This window comes from Hyposmocoma kahamanoa, unplaced genomic scaffold (assembly GCF_003589595.1).
Source record: "Hyposmocoma kahamanoa isolate Upper Pololo Valley unplaced genomic scaffold, ASM358959v1 240, whole genome shotgun sequence".
In the NCBI taxonomy this organism is placed as follows: Eukaryota; Metazoa; Arthropoda; class Insecta; order Lepidoptera; family Cosmopterigidae; genus Hyposmocoma; species Hyposmocoma kahamanoa.
Genome location: NW_020653757.1, coordinates 225,734 through 250,090, shown reverse-complemented (window position 1 = coordinate 250,090; position 24,357 = coordinate 225,734). Strand labels below are relative to the sequence as shown.

The 24,357-nt window shown below is 32.1% G+C and overlaps 1 protein-coding gene across 5 annotated transcripts in view; it reads left to right on the top strand.

Moving 5' to 3' along the window:
• LOC113228797 (heterogeneous nuclear ribonucleoprotein L) overlaps window positions 1–17,982 on the top strand; it is a 111,269-nt gene extending 93,287 nt beyond the window's left edge. For 3 of the 5 annotated variants that reach the window (XM_026462185.1, XM_026462184.1, XM_026462183.1), the window contains 8 exons: window positions 577–672; window positions 2,182–2,292; window positions 3,188–3,309; window positions 6,677–6,827; window positions 7,303–7,421; window positions 8,308–8,396; window positions 8,888–9,035; window positions 16,637–17,982. In XM_026462185.1, coding sequence (XP_026317970.1) covers window positions 577–672; window positions 2,182–2,292; window positions 3,188–3,309; window positions 6,677–6,827; window positions 7,303–7,421; window positions 8,308–8,396; window positions 8,888–9,035; window positions 16,637–16,640 — 840 coding nt within the window. In that variant the 3' untranslated portion in view covers window positions 16,641–17,982. The remainder of the gene's footprint in view (window positions 1–576; window positions 673–2,181; window positions 2,293–3,187; window positions 3,310–6,676; window positions 6,828–7,302; window positions 7,422–8,307; window positions 8,397–8,887; window positions 9,036–16,636) is intronic. The other 2 variants (XM_026462187.1, XM_026462186.1) reach the window with 1 other exon arrangement.
• Window positions 17,983–24,357: the final 6,375 nt, after the last annotated feature.

Below are 24,357 nucleotides of genomic sequence, written 5' to 3'. Positions count from 1 at the left end.
ATTTTACAAATATTGATAATGAAATTAAGTTATTTACTGAACTTTGACAAATATTCGTGTCAATAGATGGCATTGTGTGTCACAAACTAATTTATAAATTAACGCTTTCTAATATGAGGTAGATGGCGCTAATCCGAAATAAACAGTATTTTTATTCTGTTTAGGATTACTTTTGTAAAGCCGGCAATAAGCGCCATCTAGTTGATTTGTTTGCTATCACTAAGAATTAGAATAGCTTGCATAAATTGCAGCTTGTCAATGTTAAACAAATAAGTTATAAAAGTAGCTATTTGCTACTCGTCGCGACACCTGGTGTAATAATAGGTATTAATACCCGACTACGCCATCTTGTGTCGCGATTAGCAATACTCTTGAGTCTCGGACCATGATCTCATTTTAATAAAACCTTGAATCTAAACCCGATAAACATAGCTAGATTCTGGCAGTCACGTAGGACGAAAGTGGAAATGGGGGTGGGATATATAACAGATACGATAAAGCTGTACCTAATGGTTCGTAATGTGACAACGGAACCTTTACAAAAGGCGATAATCAGAAGCTAATCCTTCTTCACAGCGTGACGGCCGTGGATACGGACCGGAAGGTTACGGAGGCGAAGGATTCGTGCCGCCGCCACCAATGCACCACCCGTCTATGCCGCCACAGAACCAGGTTAGTGAGAGAAATTAAATGTTAAGAGGTATTTTATAGGACACGGAAATAACTAACCACTCGACGCTAAAGAGATTTCTTATCGATGGTTAGTAGTAACCTTGAAACGAAATTTGGTGGGATGAAAATTTGTATCAAGAGCTAACACAACAATATCAGCCCACATTGGAGTTGCAGTTTGTCTGGCTAGACCAACTGCTACACTAATTAACCAGAATCGGTAGGATTATGCCATTAAAGCATTCACTTACAAATAAATGGACGACGGGTCTAATACAAAAACCACGAAAAAAATGTCCCAAATCAATCTATTTAAACGTAGTGACATGTAAAGGTATGTATATGAAAAAGCTAAAACGTTGAATTTAAATTGTAATGTCATCGCAGTACTGTCTAATTTTGCTTGCTTCGCTGTCAGTCGAACAAACGAAGACTAAAGCGTGAATGACGCTCTGTATACGATTTTAACGCCCTATAAGTTCGGACACTTTTTAGCGCGGACCCGACCTCCATATAATTGTAAGTCAACGCATTAAAGGGTCAAAATTTCCTTGCATTCAACTAAGACGAAGCTAAAGAGTGTTTTTTGTTTGTTTGTCTTCCAGTGCGACTTGATATCGCGTACAAATATCAGTAGAGCAGCAGTATGTCCAGGAAGTTCTGCCACCGAGCAGTAATGTTGTGTGTATGTGTGTGTGTTTTGAGCCGTTAAGGGTGCTAAAGACAGTGCCCCTTAGATTTTTGCGATTTGGAGCTCTGAGTGGCACTGCAACTGTTATGGATAAACGAGTCGCTTCACACCAGACGCACAAAATATTAAAGTGAAATAATTATTTATTCCATAGATAAAATAAATGTACACTTGAAAACTTCACTTTTAAGCTACTGCTGCTTCACTATGCTGATTTCCCTGAGAATAACGAACATGAAACTCTAGGGATTGTTCTTTTCAAATAAACTTAAATGCTATAGAAATGCACTTTGAATCTAGGAATCTAGAGCCATACCGTCTTTCTATACATCTTTATCTAACACGTAGTCTTCAATTTTGTAATATGACTTTTCAATTAAAATTATTTCTAATGTAGGTTTTAAACATAGTAAATGAATGTCCCCTTTGACTTACAAACAATGAATGCCCCGGAGTCTTATTATAAAAATGTATACTGTTCCTTATAAAAGAGTCGTTTACCTTCGTTAAACGAAATCGTGGTACCCTGAGTTTGGACTAGCTCTCTAAGGTTAATATTATGAATATTTTCTTTCTTAATGAAATTATGTATATTTTTACGGACATATAAAATATTTGAATAAACGTACTGTGATGCCAAAGTCATGGTACCAATCTCCTCAGAATTTCTCGGAGAGAAACCCGATAACCTGAACGGTACACAGAACGAATAGCTCGTTTTTGCAATACAAATATGGTTTATATGTCTCTACATCATCTATCGTACGATGTATCCTTTGTTTATAAAGTTATTGATTGTAAATAAATAACCATTTCAGGGCGGTCCTCCACAGCAAGGCGCTGTCATGATGGTGTACGGACTGGATCCCCAGACTGCCAACGCTGATCGCCTCTTCAACCTGTGCTGCTTGTACGGCAACGTTGTCAGAGTAAGTTGTATACCTCACTACATCTTATTGCCGAGCACGTTGGCCAACATGTTCATTCATGCCTATTATACATCTCACTGATGAGCAGAATTTAAGTCATATGTAAGTACCGCCACACGGATTCGAACCGCCTCAACGTCTCAATCAAGAAAGTTCTCCAGTTATATCGTCGTAGACCTCACAGCATACTGCGATATTTTTCTAACATATCGTTCAGTATACAAAAAAAATGTTAAAAAAAATTGTGACTCAAATCATTAGGAACTAGAATTAAGTTTAAAAAGGTTTCGGGTTCAATTCCCCCGAGATACAAGTTCGAGTACTTTTAGATAAGACCTCCCTTTATAGGTTTTGACGTGAAAAAAAAGTTGAAATGGCGTTTTAGGTATTGGATAAAGAGGTAGCAAGGGTTGTGACTGATTCAATTGTTAAGGGAATTGGTGGGAATTGTAGATTGTGTACCATGTCTGGTTGTACCTGTGTACGAATAAGGCCACCCATTATCTTTTATGTGAATGATGTTAAAGCACTGAAGCGTAAATTTTAAATTGTCATTTTTTATTTCTTTTTTTTTTCACTTTTAAAACTGTTGTGTTCGAGCAATATGTATAATATATTGCTATTAATCTTACCACAGCGTATATTATACATTCTGTTCGTTGCGAGATAATTATAAGACTTATCTAGAAAGATCTGTAATTGGTACTAGCATAGACTTGTAATATATACAAAAAATAAAATAAATATATAAACAGTTGATATTTTTCAATAAATAAATGAAAATAATTCTAGTAGATGAATTCTTCAAGAAATTAATGAAAAAATCTTCTGTAGTAAGCGTGAGTTGCAGGCACAACCGATGTTCGCTTGTAAATCCAAAAAATTGTATTTCCAGATAAAATTCTTGAAGACAAAAGAAGGCACTGCGATGGTGCAAATGGGCGACGCTGCTTCCGTGGAGCGATGCGTGCAGAACCTGAACAATGTCACTGTTGGCGACTATACTTTGACATTAGCGTAAGTACAACGTCAATATTTTGACATTAACGTGAGTACGACGTCAATATTTTGAGATTAGCGTGAGTATGACGTCAATATTTTGACATTCGTGTTGGTATAATGAAAATATTATGATAATGATGAAGCCATACATGTTAAAAATAGATTACTTAGATTTTTCTTTTTTATTTGTTTACTTGTAATGATAATAGTACAATTACATACGATAAATGAAAAGTGGTGAAGATCTTATTTAATTACACAACTAATTATGAGTGGACACAGCTTACAAAAACAATAGATAAATAAAAACTTAAAAACCAGTAACTATATTTAAAAAAAAGAAATAAATGCATAAGAACGTCGGTCTTGGACAGTATCACACTAAAAAGCGACAATTGTAACTTTTTTTTTATAAAACATCCTACATCAAAACGGTGTGGAATTAGTTTTTATTAAAATCGGATTAAGGAAAGTGTGTGAAATCCAATAAACCGAATTTACCCCCTAATTAGCCACTCTTGGAGGTGGAATATTTTCTTCAAAGGACAAATTCCCATATAAATTTTTGTTGACATAATTTGTATGCGTCTGTTTGTGAAAAATATGTGAAAATATTCTGAGAAGTCAGTAATTAAATATATTCTTACGTAATTGAATAAAATATACCTACTCGGTGTATTATTATATCAAAATAAACCTTAGAAACCTCAAACAGAGTTAATAGAAGCGGAATGGTGTTGTGGGTTTGTGACGTGGCGAAAGTTCAGAAGAAATTATTTTGTATGCTGGTATGGTCAAAAGGCAACAGAGTTACTTTTTTTTTTAATTTATTTATCTTGTCAATTACATTTTTTTACAAATAAGATAATGTTCTCCCAAACATCATAAAAGTTTATCGGGAGAGTTTGGTTGCTACGCTTACATTAAACTTACATAAAAAAAAAAAAAAAAAATCGATTTTCATTCCCGTGAAGCACCTTAGTAGTTGGTAATTATTATTGTTAAATATAAATACTTATTTTTTGTACTAATATGTTAATCACAATTATTTTAAATTCATGCTATTGTAATAATAATTCCTATTCTTATGTTAGATTTAATAGATTAAGTTCTTATTATTTGTGTAATATAATCGTAGGTAACGTAACGAGTAAATTGAAGCCGTAAAAAGGTCGCCACAGGACAGGCTTAGCCTAGTGTGGGACCACCTGTAATGACTCACAATGTTTTCAGGCTTGGCATCACGTTAACAATGCATGTTTTTGTTAATGTCTAACACACACTTAATGTTCATTTAGCATAAGTATCATGTTCTTGTTTTAAAAATGAAAATATGTAAAGTATTTTGTATTTCTGTGTGTTTGTGATGTCAATAAACATTATTCTTATTCTTATTCTTATTCTTATTCTTACATTACAATCACATAACATTTCATTCTGTTACTCAATTACAGCTCTCTAAATTACTACAATGTATCTGACAAATATTCCTTTAATTCATTTTTTATGTAACTTTTATTACCTTGCAAACATTTTAAGTGTGAAGGAAGATCATTAAATAATGTTGGAATTAAATAGTCCTTAATAACACACCACAGACTATTGCACTTGTAACTCGGCACTTTGGAGAAGAAATTATCAATTTTATTTTTTGTAATGAGGTAGTTAATCCACAGACATATATCTAGATAGACGCCGCAAGTGTACGTACTTCGCGTGCCCAAAGTAAGTGAAATTCCCTTACTTGCCGCTGCTACAATTCAGAACGCGCTCGACCGTTGTTGTATTATATTTTTTTTTTGGCCAAATTTAACATTTAGTGATGTATACGTCAGGCAACACTGTTCTCGATTCTGATCGATTTTGAAAACAAAGGGACGAAAATTATTATGACCTTAGCAATACTAAAAAAACATTCTATAACTCTTTTGTTATAACGTTTAGTAACATTTGTTTTTTATTATTTGATATTACGTGAACTAAATGTGGACCAGATCTATACGTAGGTTCTAAAATTCCTTTATTGACGGCTAGATGTCGCTCAACGTTAAGTAACTGATAGTTGTAGATATCAGTCCGATTACATATTAATTAGTCATTAGAGTTTCATTGAAATTTGATTTTATTTCCAGACTTAGATAGGCCGCTATTATAATTTGAGAAACCGAATTAATTTATTTTATTCAAACTTGTAATTAAGACATTTGAAGACGCTAACGTATTCTTTTAACTATGATTTTGCCATTGCTCTTTGAAAGGGACCACTACTGCGGTTTCCAACTAAAAAAGAAGTATCGCAACCGGTTCACAATGTCTGAGTAATCACGTGACATGCACAAAAACATGCTGTCGAATTGAAAACTTTTCCTTTTTCAAGTCAATCTGAAAAAAGAAATTCAAATTAATTAATTTATTATTATTTTATTATTATAAATTAATTTGAATTTCTTTTTTATATTCATATATATATGAATCCATTCCAATCCATTTTCAACAAGAAGTAAACAAAACTGTTTGGTTAAAATTCTAAAGCAATCACTCAATAAATCGAATAAGTAACACTTTCACGTATATTTCAAAGAATTCGATTTGATATCTCATCACTTTTTCCAACAATATTTATTTGAATAGCATCGTAAAATTGGATTTGAAAACTGATAGTCCAAAAGTGAGGTTATTTTTCATCTGTACATCAATGACTTGTCTATGGTTGTATAGTGCTGTACGAAAAAATATTCGGTTCATTCAATGAAAATTTTTGTAATCGATTAGTAAATAGAATATTTCAAACCCAATCGAACGAGTATCTAAGTGTAAAGATTTGGAGGAAGACTTAAAATTAGGATTTCTGAAATTTTAAATATGCTTATATAGGTTATGTAGGAAAAACCGCTAGTATGACTCAATTGAACTAATCGATTTGTAGTTGGCATTACAATTGACCATCACTAAACCATCTATGGTCGGGTCAGTGGCTTGTTTGTTTTTGTTGAAATTGGATTGAAACGAAGTATATATGTATAGTGTGAACTATCTCAACACTTAGACAGCAGCATGAAATGGCAACATAATCTGACTACATTGACAACACATTTAAATACATGTTGTAGCAAAGAATGAAAAGATTATAAAAGAATTATCATTTTGATCTTTTAATCTTTTCTTGAAGAACATATTATTTATATGAATCAGTACTATAAATTATTTCTTTCATTGACATATTATCAGTGTCACAATATTATATAAAGTACAAAAGATAATATTGATATTTAATATAAAATAAATAAATGAAAATGTTTACAATGTCTTCAAAAGAAATTCTTATACCTACACTGTAGAATTATTGTCCTTTACTAAAAAAAGAAAATGATATCGTTTTCAGTTTCTCGAAGCAAGCATACCTTTCGGAGGTGATGAACCCCTATCCGCTACCGGACAAGAGCCCCTCGTTCAAAGATTATATGGGCAACAAGAACAACCGCTTCCTTACACCGGCCTCCATACACAAGAACAGGATACAGCCGCCATCTAAGGTAAAACAACATTTGTGCATTGAAACATGAACAACCACCGTACAATATTTTAAAATAATTTGTACCTCAATATGTATAATCTACACCTGTACCGATTCACACTTATGCCAATCTACAGCTGTACCGATCTACACCTGTACCGATCAACACTTGTACCAATCTACATATGTACTTATCTACAGTTCTACTGATCTAAACCTATACTGATCGTCTACATCTGTACCGATCTACATCTGCACCTCACATTGAATTTCACCATAATTTTTCAATATTGCATAGTGTCATAAGATGGCTAGTACTTATTTACTATCCATTATGTCAAAATAATAGTGGAATCAGAGAAAGCATTTGATGTATGGTAATAGAGGCTAAGAAATTGCATTGAGTCTCTGATTGGAGAATGAAGATTCTTTGTCAGCTGTAGTTACAAATGTGTACTGTTTTTGTTTTTACATTGGACACGTGTGAATTCCAGGTGCTGCACTTCTTCAACACGCCGCCTGATGTGTCAGACGATCAGCTGCTGCAGGTGTTCAAGGACTACGGCGTTGCACCACCTCACACTATCTCCAAATTCCCGTTGAAAAGTGAAAGGTCCGTTTTAAAACTGCTCAACACAAAAAAAATTGCAAATGAACATTTTTTGGAACCTAAATTGCGTATATTTGTTTTTGTAACGACCTATCGTTGCGTTAATTTGAATATGTTTTGTTAAATAGTTAAATCAATAATTTTTGCGGAAAAGTGGTATAAAAAAAAAACCGAAAATCTCTTCCTTAAAAAATCCTAAACATAATACTACACATGACCAGCACATCAAGCAGAACATTATTAAACTCCCCAAAATAATGGCAGTGTTTTTATAAAAAGTCTGGTATGGTCGGTTATTTGCTTTTTCATTTTAGGTGTAATTTGAAAATAAAAAAATTTTCGAGTGTCATTTTTTCATTAATTTGTTTTAATTTCCTTCTAACTCTGATTTGTGGTTCAGCTGTGGTTCGAGGTTGAGTTTGCATTCATGTAAAAAGTTTTTGAAGTTTGATTTAATTAATATTTAAATTTTACAATTTTTAAAATTTGAGCTATTTCTGCTTCGAAAAAAAATATTTTGTTTAATTTTGATTTTTTTTTAATAAAGTTTGAATAAGGCTGTGTACTAAGTCGATATTAAAAGATGTTAATTTAATTGCTTTGTCTATTCTTATTAATTTAAATATAAACGTTACTACTATTTTATATTATCTCTTATTTTCATGCATCAAAAATGTTACAATAAAATAATTCTCGAAAGATTTTTAACTCGCTGCAGACTCGGTCGGAGCGGGATAGCGATATTACGCTCTCTCTCCCACTTACCAATAGGGTATACATACGGGCTGGTACGAACCTTTAGTGTTAGTGCTGTTGATAAATAGTATCGATATAGACGACGTGATGAACGGGACAATATTGTTAACTGTTTTGAACATATCCATTCCAGGTCTTCGTCGGGCTTGATGGAGTTCCAGAACATATCGCAGTCCGTGATGGCGATCATGGCCTGTAACCACGCCACCATCCAGCACCCCGGTATTTTAGATTTACAATTTATGAATTATTTTTGTTATAACAAAGACCGGACAAATATCCATCGATAAAACTGTCGACAACAACTACATGAGGTGCACGTGTTGCTCGACGCCGTGTCTTGCCATAATTATTTGTCTTTAGTGACTGAAAAATAAACAACAGATTTGACAAATGAAGCCTCAACAACATAGCCGCTATGAACTGTCAAAATCTACCCGTCTTTGATAGAAAACCCTTTACATAGCAAGACACTGAAATTCTGAAGGGGTTTATAATGTGTCACGTCTGACAAGTGAAAATTAAGTAGTTACGAGTAGCAGTATTCACTATGTATGTGCATATATCACTAAGTTAACACAAAATGATCTTATTATAAATAGATAGGTAGGTTAAGCATAACTTATTTAATAATTACATTTATAACTCTGTCGCTGTGATTTAAAAAATAAATCTATTAGAAGTCTGAAAGCTTTTCATGGAAACAATTTCAGGCGCAAAATTCCCGTTCGTGATGAAGCTGTGCTTCTCGTCCTCGCGACAAATCGGGCAGGGCAAAGGTCAGCAGACGAAGAGAGACCAGAACCAGGATCAGAGTCAGCGGCAAACGCAAAACAACGGGATGGCCGAGCACGAATACTAGTAAGAAATTATATTTAAAAACTGGTTTCGGGGTTTTGATTATAGTGAATGAGAAGGGTGTGAGATTTTGTTTTCCAATTGTGTACTGGCGAGTTATACCTGGATCGTCTTCACCTGTACCTATTCGGTGTAATCCGTACTTTCTAATATACCATAGCTTGTTATGCTTAAACCACCTACTGTTCTACACCTGCACCATGTAGGCCTGTACTGATACACCGAATAAAAATTGTGTAAACGTACAAATACAAATCTACAAAAGTACAAAAGTATTGGTACAATAATATCAAAAGATTCCTTTGCGAGAGCTGGAGTTTACACTAGGAAAAAACCTGTGTTGCTAATCTCCATGCTCTCCTCCACCTAAATCTACGTAGATTTACAACAGGTGAAATATGTAGTGGAAAACTGTACAAAGTTCCCAATATTTTTTTTAGAATATAGCAAAATTATTTGGCAATTTATAAGACTTTCAAGATTCATTTTTGAACATTATTTAATTCTACAAAAAACGATCCATAGATCGAACATTTCATAAGCGATTTAAAAGGATTCCTTGTTTCAACATCCATACAGGTGTAACTGAATTATACTAATGGTACAGGTGTAGTAAATAGTGCAGTATTTGTACCACGAGTTCACAATGACAGTTGTCGCTAGCGAGTGTGAGAAATATTTGTGAACAAAATGTTATTTCTTGTCGTGAACTGTGTATAAATATACAATATTGTTATATATATTTCGTGATCACAAACGTCGCTGTAAACTCATGGTACAGACACAGGTATGGTAAATGGTACAGTTGTGCATACTTCTGGTGCGGCTCGAAATTATACAGTGGAAGACACTATTTAGTGCTCATTTCGTCATCAATATGATCAAGTTGCCGCGGCAAAAAAATAACTAGCATAATAACAAACTGTGTATAAAAAAATAGCAATCGAGAAGCAAAGTGTAACGAAAAAAAGACATGTAAATTTGTGTTTTAGGGGTGTCGGACCAATTAAATCAGTCGGGAAGTTTTTTAGGCAGTGTTGCCAATGAAATGGATATTTTAGCTAAAGATTGAATTGTATATTGTGCAAGTGGTTCATTTGTTGTACTTAGAATATTAAATAAAAAATTTTAAACTATAGTATAACAAGGAAATTCGTTTAAAAACAAAATTGAAGTAATGTACTATTCGAATCTACATTATAACAGCGTGTCTTTAAGGTTCGAGTGTTGACGCGAGTTTGGACGCAAAATACGTGATACGCGTTTGTGTGATACGCAATCGTGTGATACGCAATCGTGTGATACGCAATCGTGTGATACACCATCGTGTGATACGCGATCGTGTGATACGCTATTGTGTAATACGCGGTCGCATTCCGTCCGGACTATCCAAAACGTAACGACACGTATAATCCTTGTCATCCTATAGTTAAAAAACAGATTCTAAGAAAAATAGTAATCAGTTGTACGGTGTACAAAATAAGACTTTAGTTCTACCAAAGAGTTAGTATTACCATAACCATGCTTTGAAGTTAATTTGATCGACTAGTTGAAATTTATGAATAGTTGTTTTTTTTTTGTTGTTTTTATAGTAAATTTTATGGTAGCGAGTTTATAAATTATAAATATATATAATTATAAATTTTAAAAACTTAAATAATTATCAGTAATGGCTGATTTGATTTTTGTGCACAAAAGTAGTTAGGTGCGAATGACTTTTTTTAAATAAATGTGTGTGGTGTAAGAGTTTTTATTGTTTATGCCGTCTTTTTTTAAGCTATATTTCTGTAAAACGTAACAAAACCATTAGTGTCTACTGTACTCAGCGGCAGCAGGAGGGCTCAAAATAGTTTGGTTGTAAAAAAGGCTCGGCGTTTACTGGCCATTAACCACCTTTAACTGGTTTTTTCCCCATAGACTGATATTATTTTATGTACACATTGACAATCCTGGGACTGAAATTTGTATGTTTTACTCTGTGGCTCTTTCATGAATTTATTGTGTCGATTGTCGCTTGCGACCTCATAACGTATTTCGTATTGAAATATTTAAATCCTTGCGATGTTTTGCCATACAAAATTCTGAAATGACTTAGTTGCTAGCTTTTTTACAGTGTTGATTCACTGAGTGTACATTGTTGATACTCTTGAGCGTACATTGTTGGTACACTCAGTGTATAGTGTTGTTACACTGAGTGTACACTGTTGATACTCTGAGTGTAGTGTTGATACATTGAGTGTACACTGTTGGTATACTCAGTTTGTACACTGGTGATATTCTGAGTGTAGTGTTAATACATTGAGTGTACACTGTTGGTATACTCAGTGTGTACACTGGTGATATTCTGAGTGTAGTGTTAATATGTACGTTGAGTGTACACTGTTGTTACACTGAGTGTAGTGTTGATACACTAAGACTATAGAGTTGACACATTGTAAATTCATGCTAGGGGTACAGTGAAACATAAAAAATAGAATCTGTGTATATGTATAACCTCGTGAGCCGCTTAATGTAGCAGATGCTTTTGCAATATTGTGAAAAAGCCGGCCTAAGGTAGACACTCGCGTAGGAAATCACTGTCTTTCATAATCCTTATACATTTTGAAATTCGATAGAGACAAATATGAGTAGGGTTTACAAAGTTTACGAATTTTGCAATCGTGTATATTTTGATGTTCTTTCCACAAAATGTCAATGAATGACAACTGTTATTTTAGAGAAAAACGTCAAACAGTACACGATCGTGACAATAATTAGTAATTACCCCATTATAGGAAATCTCCCATCTTGTGAACGTTGTCCATAGCTCTCATTCTATTTTGGAAAATCTCACACGATATATTTTTCTCGATAATTATGACTGAAAATTCTTCAAGCGATTTTAAAATATCTTAAAAAATGGAAATTTTCTATTTTAACTTTTCATGGTAGGGACCATAGAGAAATTTTAAAAAACATCGTTCTATATTTTTTGTTGATTTGTCGAACGCGCACAAATTGCAAGGTTATTCGGTTTTTTAGCACGAATAATAAAATAGCAAACCCTCCTCAGTGGACCTATAAAAATAAGACTTTTGGCTCAAATTTTTTTATAGAATTTCACAGCTTCATTACTGTTTTTTTGAATATAGATAATAAATGAATGAATTGTTCATTGAATGAATGAATGAAATTATTTTATTTGCGTAAGTAGCGATTATATAAATGTTTACAAACAATTTATGTACAGCACGTCTCACTAAAACAGTGCAAAAATTTAAATTTACATAATTTTTCTTTTGGTGTAACAAGGCCACATCTGCAAAATGACAACTTTAAATGCGATGTTCAATGATTCTACAAACAAAATTAGCCGATAACCTTTTTTATGCTTAGATAGAAGAGCTTTATTTTTTATTAATAGTTTTGGCTTGGCTACAAGTCCTTTGAGCCATGTGTTCGTTTAATTATCGGGATCCTCAATAAATATTTTCCACTGTGGTTGTAATACATTATGTTTTCACTTTCTCTTAAATAACTAGGTTCTCTTGTTTGGGTTTTCTAAATAGTCTTTTAAGCGGCGGGAGTCAATTATGTTTTCACTTTTACTTAAATCACATGATTGTCATAGGAAATGAAACTATCGAAATCGAAAAATAATCCGTTTCATTTCCTACGTGTAACAATCGCGGGAATCTAAGAACTCGACTCATGATTGTCATTTTGAAAATGTGGAATTTTCAATACTATCGGTTTTCAGGATTTGTCTTCTGTAATTTGTTTTAAAATAAGGAATATAGTTCTAACTTTCTTCATCACTATTTCTTTTTTCGTATTTTCTGCATAATATACTTAAAATAAAAAAAACTGTACTTCTAACTTCAAAAGCCCGCCATTTTCTTTTTAGAAGAGCTATAAAATTTGACATATAAGATATGTCGTTAGTATTATTTTTATGACGTTCTTGTGACAAAAGTACTTTTATAACCAAGGATACGATCACTTACTCGTGTAAAAACATCACAATTTCTTGTATTTTTGGAAAAAACAACTTCACAAGTTTTTGTATTTCTTAGAGACAACATAGTAAACTGTATTTCATCGTTGAGTTTCTTTTCATTCTTTACCAAAGAGCCTGTGGTTGCCCAGTGGGAGAATGGTTGCTTTTCAATATGGAGCCGATGTTTCGAATCCCTGTGAAAGCATAAACTTTAATTTTGTAAGAGTAAGTAACGAATATTCACAGTAAATTACGTTATATTTTCCAAAATTTAAATGTGTGGTGTAAATGGTGTAAAATTGCGTAGTGTTCCTTTAAGTTAAGATACTATGTTACTTATAAGAAATTGACCCTTTCGATCGGCAACATGAAATACAGTGTTTTTTTTTCACATTTAGTTGGTTCGATTCCCAGATGAGGCATACTATACACACCTAATAGCTAACTACTCAGTAATGTGTGCCGATAGTGCGTATTTTTGAGCGACTTCTAAAAAAGAGAATTGAATGTATTTTTCTTTTTTGTGTGTATGTTTACTCCATACACACAAAAAAGAAAAATACATATACTCCGACATTTGTGAACCGATTTTGTTTTTAAAGAAGTACCTTGGTGGTCCCATTCAAATTTAATGAAAATATTCCACCTCTCAGGGTGATTAATTTGAGTTGAAACCGGTTTATAGGATTTCATCCACTTTCTATTAACCGATTCAAATAAAACTTGGCAAATAGTAAAAATAATAAAAATATGTAATTTTTTTTAATAAAAATTGATGTATTTGTATCATTAAGTTAGACTGAGCTTTTTCAAAAATTGTCATGAGTCATCCAGAAAAAAGATGGCCGTTGCAAACTGTGCCCATGTTTCAAGAGGACGGAAGATGCAAACGAAAAATTTAGGTATTTCAATTTTTCGTTTTTTGAATTTTCGTGCAATGAATGAATGAATGAATGAATGAAATATACATATAACAAGTCTTGCAAGTGCTAAAAACTACGACTTTAAAAAAATCCTAATTACAATGATACTAAATCCAACAAGTACTTTGTAATAAATATTAAATAAGGAATCAACAAAAAGTATAGCAACGACAGCTTTTCTATATCATATACCTTCTTCGTTATTTTAACGAAATATATCTATTCTTATATGGAAAACTGTACACCAATGTATTTAATAAGTTTCAAATTTTTTCTAATAACAATATTAAGAATTTAGTATCTTTTGACACTGGAGCATATGAATACATATTTCTAGACAACTTGATTACAAAAAAAACTTTAGGATACGCCAATATTAATAAAAAGAAAAACTTAACTCAGCTTTGGTTCCTTGTCGTTTAAGCCAAATAAAGAAAGCCAAAGTTTATTAAAAAAACATATTTTAGAATTAAAAACAAATATATATACATATATATATATATATTATGTATGATAAATAGAAGAATTACTGATGTACAGAGAATGCTATTGATAATAATTATTTTGCTCCATTGATGTTGTATAAAGTACAATCAGGTACTCAAGTGTCATATTAAAAAAAATATTCAAATAAAAAATGGCAATGTTTAATGTGTAAGATTGAGAAAATTTATCGGAATAGACGTAAGGTTTTTAGGCGCCGACTTATAAATGGACGTTTTAGGCTTGTGCCGTACTTGTCAGTTACGTCGATAAAGCGTGCTGGTATGAATAGTACAAGTCTTATAAGTCAATGTATTTAAAAAGTTGTGTTCAGTAATTTTTAGCGCTATCACACCAATTTTATATACGGCATAAAGGCAAATTGTCATACGAGGCTTGTAAATGAATGACATATCCGTATGACTTATCAAACAAACTTATAATATATGTCAATTTTGAACTCCGCTAAATAAAGAGCCTATAGATTTTAAAATAAGTATTAAATGTATTATATTTAATGTACAGTCGAACACGACTCGTATATTTTATGAGTGTCACTGCAATATTGTACTTTATGTTAATTACGATTTGTACTTAAAACGCTGAGCTAGATAAAATGTAGATTAATTAATTATAATAGTATAAAGAAAGTCGTGCACGACTGTACACATTGCTTGTCCTGTCAAAAATATGTCAATTTAAAAATATATTTTATTTTATAGACGTGTATGTAACTGTAAGAAAGGACGCTTGAATTAAAAAGGTAATAGTTTCAACTACATATCAAGATTGACAAATAATTGATGTTGTAATACTATAGGGGATGTAAAGCCCAACACAGACTACGGATTCTTGCACTGCCATATAGTCAAAATAGTGATGTTCCTTTCGGCGCAAAAATGAGTAAAATGAATGAATATACAAAATTAGGTTTTTAACGCTACAGCTCTACTTTGCGATGATACACGGTATAAAAGTCGGAGTAAAATTTTAGAACTTATAATGTTAAACAAGTTTTCCTATAAACTTGCATATAGACGATGAAGTGATTGATGACTTAAAGTAAAATTTTTCGTCCTTCGGGACAGATGAAGGCGTCTAATTAGCCATACTGCCATATCTTAGATTTTAATATTTCTTCAATCATTTAATATTAAAACATTTTTTCCAGAATTGTGCGTAATCACACACAAAATTAATTCAAGAGAAAACATAAAATTTTTCAAGATATTGTAAGTCGAAAACTTCTTTTATAAAGTTAAATCCAATACACGATTTTTTTTTCAATTCGTGTTTCATCGTTAATGATTAAAATATTGGACGTGAAATATAGAATTAATAACACTATGCAATTGTTTGGTGGCAAGTGTGCGTCGTCTGTGTTTGGATACGTTGTCATTTTGCAAAAAGATAATCACAAAATAATTTTATTTCGTTTTTTATTTTTATTTTTTATTTAACATTTACATCTAGGTATACTTCGTAAAATTTTATCCAAGGTAGTACATAATTATTAAAACATTTTAGTTATAATATTTTTGTCCCTTATAGAACAATTTTAGTAAATCTCGTCGCCCTCTGTGCAGTTAGGCAGGCTCCACATGCAAATGCCTAAATATTAATTTTTATTAAAAGTTATTCAGGTGTCGAATGTCAAAATGACATCTGATTGGATATTTTGACAGCTGTCGCTCAGATTAGGCATTATGTTTGTATCGACCTACGTTATCAGGCTTCTGTATATTTCCATCTGCTATAACATTTCAACTAAAAACTCAGAGCTATAATATTTCAAATCATTTTTGTATTATATAAGTGTTATGAACACTAGGATTTATTATTTTCAACATAAATAAACACTTCTCCAAGCTTCTCAGACTTATATAGATACCCATACATACTACAAATTTAATTTTTTTCTCTGGACTTCTATAGTATTGTACCTACCTTCATGTTATGCCGTCGTTACTTTTATACCACAATACAAGAAAAATCTGACGCCGGCATTATTAAAACGCTTTGAAAATTCTTATATTGACATCAAAATTAATTGGTATTTATACGTGCAGTAGGCCACACGATGATGTATAAACTTGTAAAATTTTTACCAATTATTACAGATATTATACATCAGCATGCGTCCTACCTTACATAGGCCATGTTGGCATCAGATGACAATAAAACATTCAACCGAACTCACATTTTCAATTTGCTTCTAGTTAATGGCGTTGCGGCGGGCACACACACTCACACATATCAAGACGGACGGCAAAACACACACACACAGGCACACCACTACGAGTGCGGGGGCTGGGTTGCCATTAAAAAAAATTTAATGAAAAATTTATCCCTCTAAAAAAATGGAGCAAGAATAAAATATTTTGAGATCTCAAAATAAACGGGCATTTGGGGGATAATACAAAGAGGGGTAATTTTTTCATAATGGCAACATCTTTTGAATAATTCCTTATTTTTACAATATTTGTGAAGTTCACATCTTTATAAAGACATTAACAGTTAGTTTTTTAGTTTTAAAATTTAGACACAAGTAACAGTTTTCATGTTTTACTTTAACACATTACATTTCCATATTATTCGTTTTCATTTTCGTTTTTTAGGGGCAACGCTCCGTGCATACACTATGCATTTCGTTTAGTAGCGCCTTAGGTATTGATTAAGAATATTCCCATTTTATTTCTATAATTGTTAGTTTTAGTATTTCTCGGTGCCATTTTCAAACACTTCCAATATACTGAACGTTTTAATAAAATTGACATGTTTCAAAAATTGACATTAATGATTATCATATCGACCTCTCTCCTGACTAGCTGCACTAAAAATCAGTCTCCATTCATTGGCGTAATTATGTCTATTTTTTCAGATACGAATATAACTCATTCACAGGACATGTATGACAAAAGCGAAGGGGGATAAAGCGATGATACTTTGCCCTTTAAAAGTTACCTAATGCAATAGGTAGTTAGGAGAGAAACGGCACAAAGTTTTGAGGATGGTACTGACATGTTTCTGTTTAGATACAATTATGTGTCAACGCAGATTTAGCGCAAAAGCAAATTTTCACTTCACCAACATATTATGTTAAATAATGAGTATGTCTGACACTTTAAAATTGAACAGAAATATTTTTGGACGATTTCTTTTGATTCATCAGTGTTTTAACCGCTCGAGCAGTTTCACAATCTGCGTTGACAATAATAGCAAATGATATTAGTTTGTTTGTTGACGAAATCGTTGAAAATGGTATTTAGTTTTTATTCCCTTTTTTGTACGTCGACTGGCATTTCTAAAATATAAAAATGTTACCAAAAAGTCAATTCGTACATTTGTTTATGTGAATTTTGGTTTTCTACCATTCGGTTGTTTGTTTACTTGACAGTTGTGAAAATGTACAAGAAATAAAGAAACTGTGGTATAAGGTAGTACATTTGAGTTTCATTTTTAATCTTATAAAACACGTTTGAAGTGTGCATGTTTCTTTTTTATTTTTGCATGACATTTTGTCGTAAAAGCTACTTCTTTGACCATTCTCTAAATTCTTAAGAACCAAAAAAATATCTAAATGTAAGAATATATAGTTTAGCACTCTTTAGGTTAGTAGTAAGTGTCATTGCGATGTCAATTATATTCGATTAGTGGAAAAATATGACAGTATGGATTTTCTATAAATTTTTCTTAAAAAACAAAGTACCTATACCTAGTAATGGTTTGACTAAGCCTTGGATTTTTAGAATTAGGTCCTCGTCAAAAATAACACCACTTTCGTCACACAATTTTGTCTATTTCGTTGTTATGTCTAAGCATAGATGTTTGTATGGTGTGGATTGTGGTAGCATTTCTGTATGACTGTTTATGACTTGTCAAATGATTAAAAAACGCTTTGTCTTTCTAAAATTCTGCCTATTGCCATCTTTACAACTATTGTGCAATTAAAAAAATCTGATTACTTTGCCAATCTAATACAAGATAAACAGTTATATGGTCAGCCAAAATTAAAAACAAATAGTTTCTCTAAATAGCGAAAAAAATATAAAAAAGTAACATTAAAAAAAATCAATGTATCAGGTAAATAGATGCATATCTTTTATTCTAGACATATTTTCGAATGAAAAAACTAAGTGTTTTAGTGTTAGGACGTCGATGTCGTGATAGCTTTTCCTTTTAAGTTAAATGTTACAGGCAATATATTGTTTTAAATGTCTACTTTATTAGTAATCGTTAGTGTGTTGAAATAATTAAATTACGACAAATAACACTGTTCTTCTGTTACATTACAGTTTTAGGCAATAAAATTGACAACAAAATAGTTTTAAGAACATTTCTTCGCGACTGTACTTTGTGTCAATGTAAATGTCAATTTTACCGCCCAAAATTTTTTGACATTCGACTTACACGAGCAAAAATTGACTCAAACAAAAAATACACGAGAAACAGCACTGCAAAATATTATTAGTACGATGTAAATCGATGTTTTATTTACGTTTTTTCAAAGTATATAATATATATTTTTAGCCTACATTTCATTGATTAGGTATTTGTAGTTACATGGTAAACATTAAATACATGTCAACACTACAAGTATTCTTTCATTTCGACACTCCACCACAGCAGCCCTGCTAGAACCTACCTAATAAAATGATATGTAATATAAGAGAATGAGACAACAACAGCGGCCGAACCTCTGTTAAAATTCAGGCTAAACCTTATATCATATCTTATATCAGTGTAGCGGTTTATCCGTTGTCTTCTGACACGCATACAGAGCCACACATCGCGAATGCGGACCTGAAATGGTTAAAATGAAATTAAATTACTTTGCCATGATATTGATGACTACTCATCATGACATGACACTTTCTCACTACCTCCAGTCAGTAGGTATACATACAAAAGAAATTATTAAAGTGTTTTATGTATGTTTTATTGTTTCAAAATACAATTGTGGTAGTTATAATAAACGTACACTCCTGACTATTTCCATTCCTTGTCCCTTTCCACTGGACAATCTTGGTCAATATTTACATGAAACTAGTTAATTAATGCCTAGGTTACTTGTTTGAAAGTAAGTGGCTTAATTTCAATGTAAGTAACAATAATTAAATGTAAAGAAATTAGTTACATTATTGCGTAGATATTATATTTACGTGAAAAAACACTATTGTTGAAAAATAAAGTTATTTACTTTGATTTTCATGTGTTTTATTATTTAGTAATTTCAAAAAACATTTTAGGAGAAATATATGAAAAATGTGAAGTTATCCTACTTATTTCGCGCGATTTTGGCAAGTCATTCGCTCATGGCGTAGACCCTCTACGACTCATGCATTCATTCAGTGTTAATGGTTCCCGAAAACCGTATACGAATTTTAAGATTTTTGTAAATGAAAACGCATTCACCGGAAGCTACCAGCGCCAAAATGACAGCTGTGGTGGAATTTGAAACTAAAATAAAAACGTAATGGTGGCTGCTTGTTTTAAAGAAATCATTGCTGACAACATATTTGGATGAAAATCTACATGAAAACCTTCAAAAACCAATTTATCGATGTAGATTGTTTGTAAACACACCAAGTAAGTATTTATTTGTTGTAATTAATGTTTTAATTGTTATTTTTATTCTTAAAACGGCGAAAATTAGTCTCTGTTACGTCAAAATGGCTTCCACGCTAAATAAAAATGAAGATTTCGGCAATGTCTCTACAATTATTCTTAAGGTGGCAATAGTTTTGAATTATAAGATGCTAAGTTAATGAAGAGTTTTTGTTTTGTTTTGAATTTTATTACGAAAGTTATCTGCCAGCTGAAAGATTCCTTGTAGGGAAGGCTTCGTAAAACGTTAGATAATGCTTTAAAGTAGCCAAGAATTGGCAACGTTTTAATTATGGACTCTAAAACGTAAAACACGTGCCAATAATTGAATTTAAAATGACAATTTGGATTCTTCATCGTAATGACTGTTAAATAATATAGTAACATTAGAATATGCGTTATTATTCTAAGTAACACTTGTAATAAAATCGGGTGGACTCGATGTTCCTTGACCCTCACGTCGATTACATTTTTACAACAGCACTACTACTACGAATTCACGAAGTATTTTTATTTATTTTAGATTTAGATTTTAACCAAACATATAAAGTTGTAAACATACGTACCCTTATATCTGCAAATTTAATACGTATATTACTCATATGTCGCATATTCCGATAATAAATAGCTAGGGGGAAGTGGGGCAGTTTGGGACAGGGGCACATTTATACATCTGCATTATCTCCATACCTTCAGATATAAAATTAGTTGTGAAAACACTGAAACAATGTGAGAGTAATAGATATGCAATGATGCAGCTCATCTGTTAACCATTGTCATTCTACAGCCCACAAAGACTTTTCACAGTCTACTAGTGTAGTGTGGTACTACTTTCATAGTGAGTAAAAAAATAAGCAATACAAATACAAGTGCCGCTGCAGTTTTGTTTCCTTCACAGGATCTATGTCTTAATAATATACGGGGTAAATTAGTATTCTTAATAACTAGATTTGCATGTGACTTCAGGGCAATATATAATTTTTTTTATATTATTAATTTTTTACATAATTATTTACATACAAACCCAAAATTTACTAAAATCAAATTAATTATGAAGTCATTAATGAAATCAAGTCCGCACTCATGCACTCATGTAAAACTTGGAATGCTATTGACTTCTTTTCACACAAGCAATTTGATTATAATACACTACTGGACACAATTCAAGTCACATTACATTTTCTGCATTAACGCCTTATTAAACATTGTTTGATTGATTACAAACTATTCATGCAATTTTAAGTCTAGTGTATATATACTCAATATGGTGTACATATACTCAGTAGAATGAATCAGATTTTTAAAGAATTTAAACTGACAATTAACAAAAATAAGATCATAGTGTTAGTAACTGCAAAAACATCCTTCCAAAATTACATCCATTAAAATAAATGACATTCCAGTAGAGCAAGTACCACATTTCAAATATCTGGGTAGTGTTATCATCACAGGAGACTCCAAATGTACCACTGACATTAGGACTAGAATCGCTACAAATAAAAAACAAGATCATATAGACCAAGGAGCTGGCTATGAAATGTTGGGAATGGAGGAGGCTGGGGAAAACTTGTTCTTTACTGCAGCTTGATTTTGATTGCCTCTCCCGATCGGAAACGGCGTCTTTTCCGAGTCGAGGAGCATAATTGCGATTCACAACTGGCCGATCTGAAACTTTTGACATTTCTAAAAGTTTCAGAATTAAAGTTGATTTAACTCACAAATTAGAAAGATAATACAGTAGGAATCAGGTTCATGTTCTCGCTCGGAAACCCATCTGATTTCGAGACTACCCGATTGTATCGATTCCAATTTGAATCAACATCCGGACGCTGATAACAAGTGTAGTTCGAATTATGTGTCTAGGAGTGAAGTCGCATAGTGGATTGGAAGCTACTTATAGTTTTTACTACAAACTATATACATATAACAAACCAAAATATAATGTGCTCTCAGCGGGAACTCCAAAATGACCTGCATATTAAACATTTCATATAGCATTAAATTGTTTATTTTATTGTGATACACAGGTTATGGGGATATTACTATTTTTTAGGATGGATTCTGATCACAACATTTTCATAATCTTTATGTAGGCACTCGGCCAATGATTTGTAAATATAATAATAAATAATTAGTCACAAAAAAGAACAGATGAGATGAAATGTAAATTTCATAAGATATCTTTAACATTGTAGAATGTCAATCATTTAAGTAATTAAATAACAGCTATCTTAACATTGACCAGAATATATGGAAGACTCTTAATTTATAGTTTATTTCTTGATTTCAGAATGAATAAACCTTGCTTAGTTTGCAATAGCAGTTGCGGACTCAGCAAGCAGATAGGTGCTGCTCGTTTTGCAGAATATGTAAGTTTGAATACCAATTATGTGGTTGCGTCTTCTTAAATATTACTTGAAGTTTCTTAACATGGCCTGGCATTTATGTTACAAAAAGCAAACTTTTGCTCTATGATTGTTAAAAGAAATTGGAACTCCAGTTTTCAATTTCCACAATTGTTCTGATCAGTTTGTATGACAGAGTAAGAATGTCAGGCTCTTGTAGCTATTACAGCAAAATTTTACTTTTCTGGTGAAAGATATCTTCTAAGGAGTTTGAGGAAAAGAAGATTATTCAGACTGGTTCACGAGTTTTTACAAGCAAGGTTCCATGCTATACTTTCTGGCATGACCAGATCACAAAGTGGAGATAAAATAACAAGATGACTATAACCAGACCACTCCAATTTAGAAATAACCAAATTCATTTTTTGGGTTCACTTTACTGGCAATTCATTTTAAAATTTCTCATCTCAGAAAAACATCCCTTTACAGTGCATAAGTATTGTTAGATCAGGTGGAAGTAAAGTATTCACTTGTCTGGGATGGGTCCAAAAAAATCCTAGTTCTGAAAATGGTTAATAAATTGCCTTAAAAACAATGTATATTACCATGGACCAATAACCCAAGAGGACTGCTAATCTCCATATTAAAAATCGTAGCTCTGAAAAAGGTCAAAATTCCGTCTTATTTCTAGATGGCGCTGATCGATAGCCTGGAATTAGTTTATATTTACGTAAATGGCCATGGATATCGATTAACTCCTCTATTATAGGAAATATAGTAGATATTCTATTTTTCTTGTAATGTTTTTCAAATATTTAGTAATAAACTAAAATTATTCTCTGAACTTCGATATTTATGCGTATCAATAGATGGCATTGTTCGTTGTTAACTAATTAATAACGTAACGCTTGCGAATATAGTTAGATGGCGCAAATCCTAAACAAAATAAAAGAATACTTGGAAGTATCTATAAAAATCTGAGCAATATAGTATAACCTAAAGGAAGTCTAAATTATCATCCGTTTGCGGTGGCGCACAGTGGGCCCAAATTGATAATTCTTGGACATAGGAATAACTTGTGGAGTATCGAGCTAATTTTTTTATGTGATAGACAATAACACTCCTAACAACTTTTATTCTTGTATGATTTCTTGAAAAGTTGATAGTTTCAGAGAAAAAAAATATAATTTTTTTTTGTGGAGAAATATACATTTTGTTCCTTATCTCAAAATATACGAAAATGTAGTGTGCGTGGGTTACTTACAGTATAGTTCCAATCATTTTCTATGTAGAAAAAAATAATCCGTCTGCATGTATTTGCGGCTTTGTAAGTAGAGGTGCGGCAAAATTGCTAACTCTTTTATGTACTTTTTTAACAAAATACATGAGCTTCGACTAAAGAAAATTTAATTTTAGTGCTAAATTACACACAGCGTTATAACAATAACACGAAAGTTAAGTAGAAACTAGTATATTGTGTTTTATTTTTTAATAAATAACAAATCTAACATTTTGACATCTTTTTACTCGTAAAGCCGCAAGTACCTGCTGATGGATTGTTTTTTTCTTGATAGAGAATGATTGGACTTATACTGTAAATAAAGCACACATTACATTTTTCTACAATTCGAGATAAAAAAATAAAATGTTTATTTCTCCAAACAAAAAAAAAACTAAAATTTTTTTCTGAAACAATCAGCTTTCCAAGAAATTACATAACAATAAAAGTTATCAGGAATGTTATTATGTATCATGTGAAAAAAATCAGCTCTGTATTCCTAAAATTGTATCATGATTAATAAATTATTTAGCCTAAAATTTATACTTTTTATTTCCGTTATTTTTAATTACCTTCAGATTAATTTATACTGGGTTGTTGGACTTTATGCACTGTTTGTAATGGATGACATATTACACACAGATTACACGAAGCTCATGTATTTTGTTAAAAAAGTACATAAAAGAGTTAGCAATTTTGCCGCACCTTT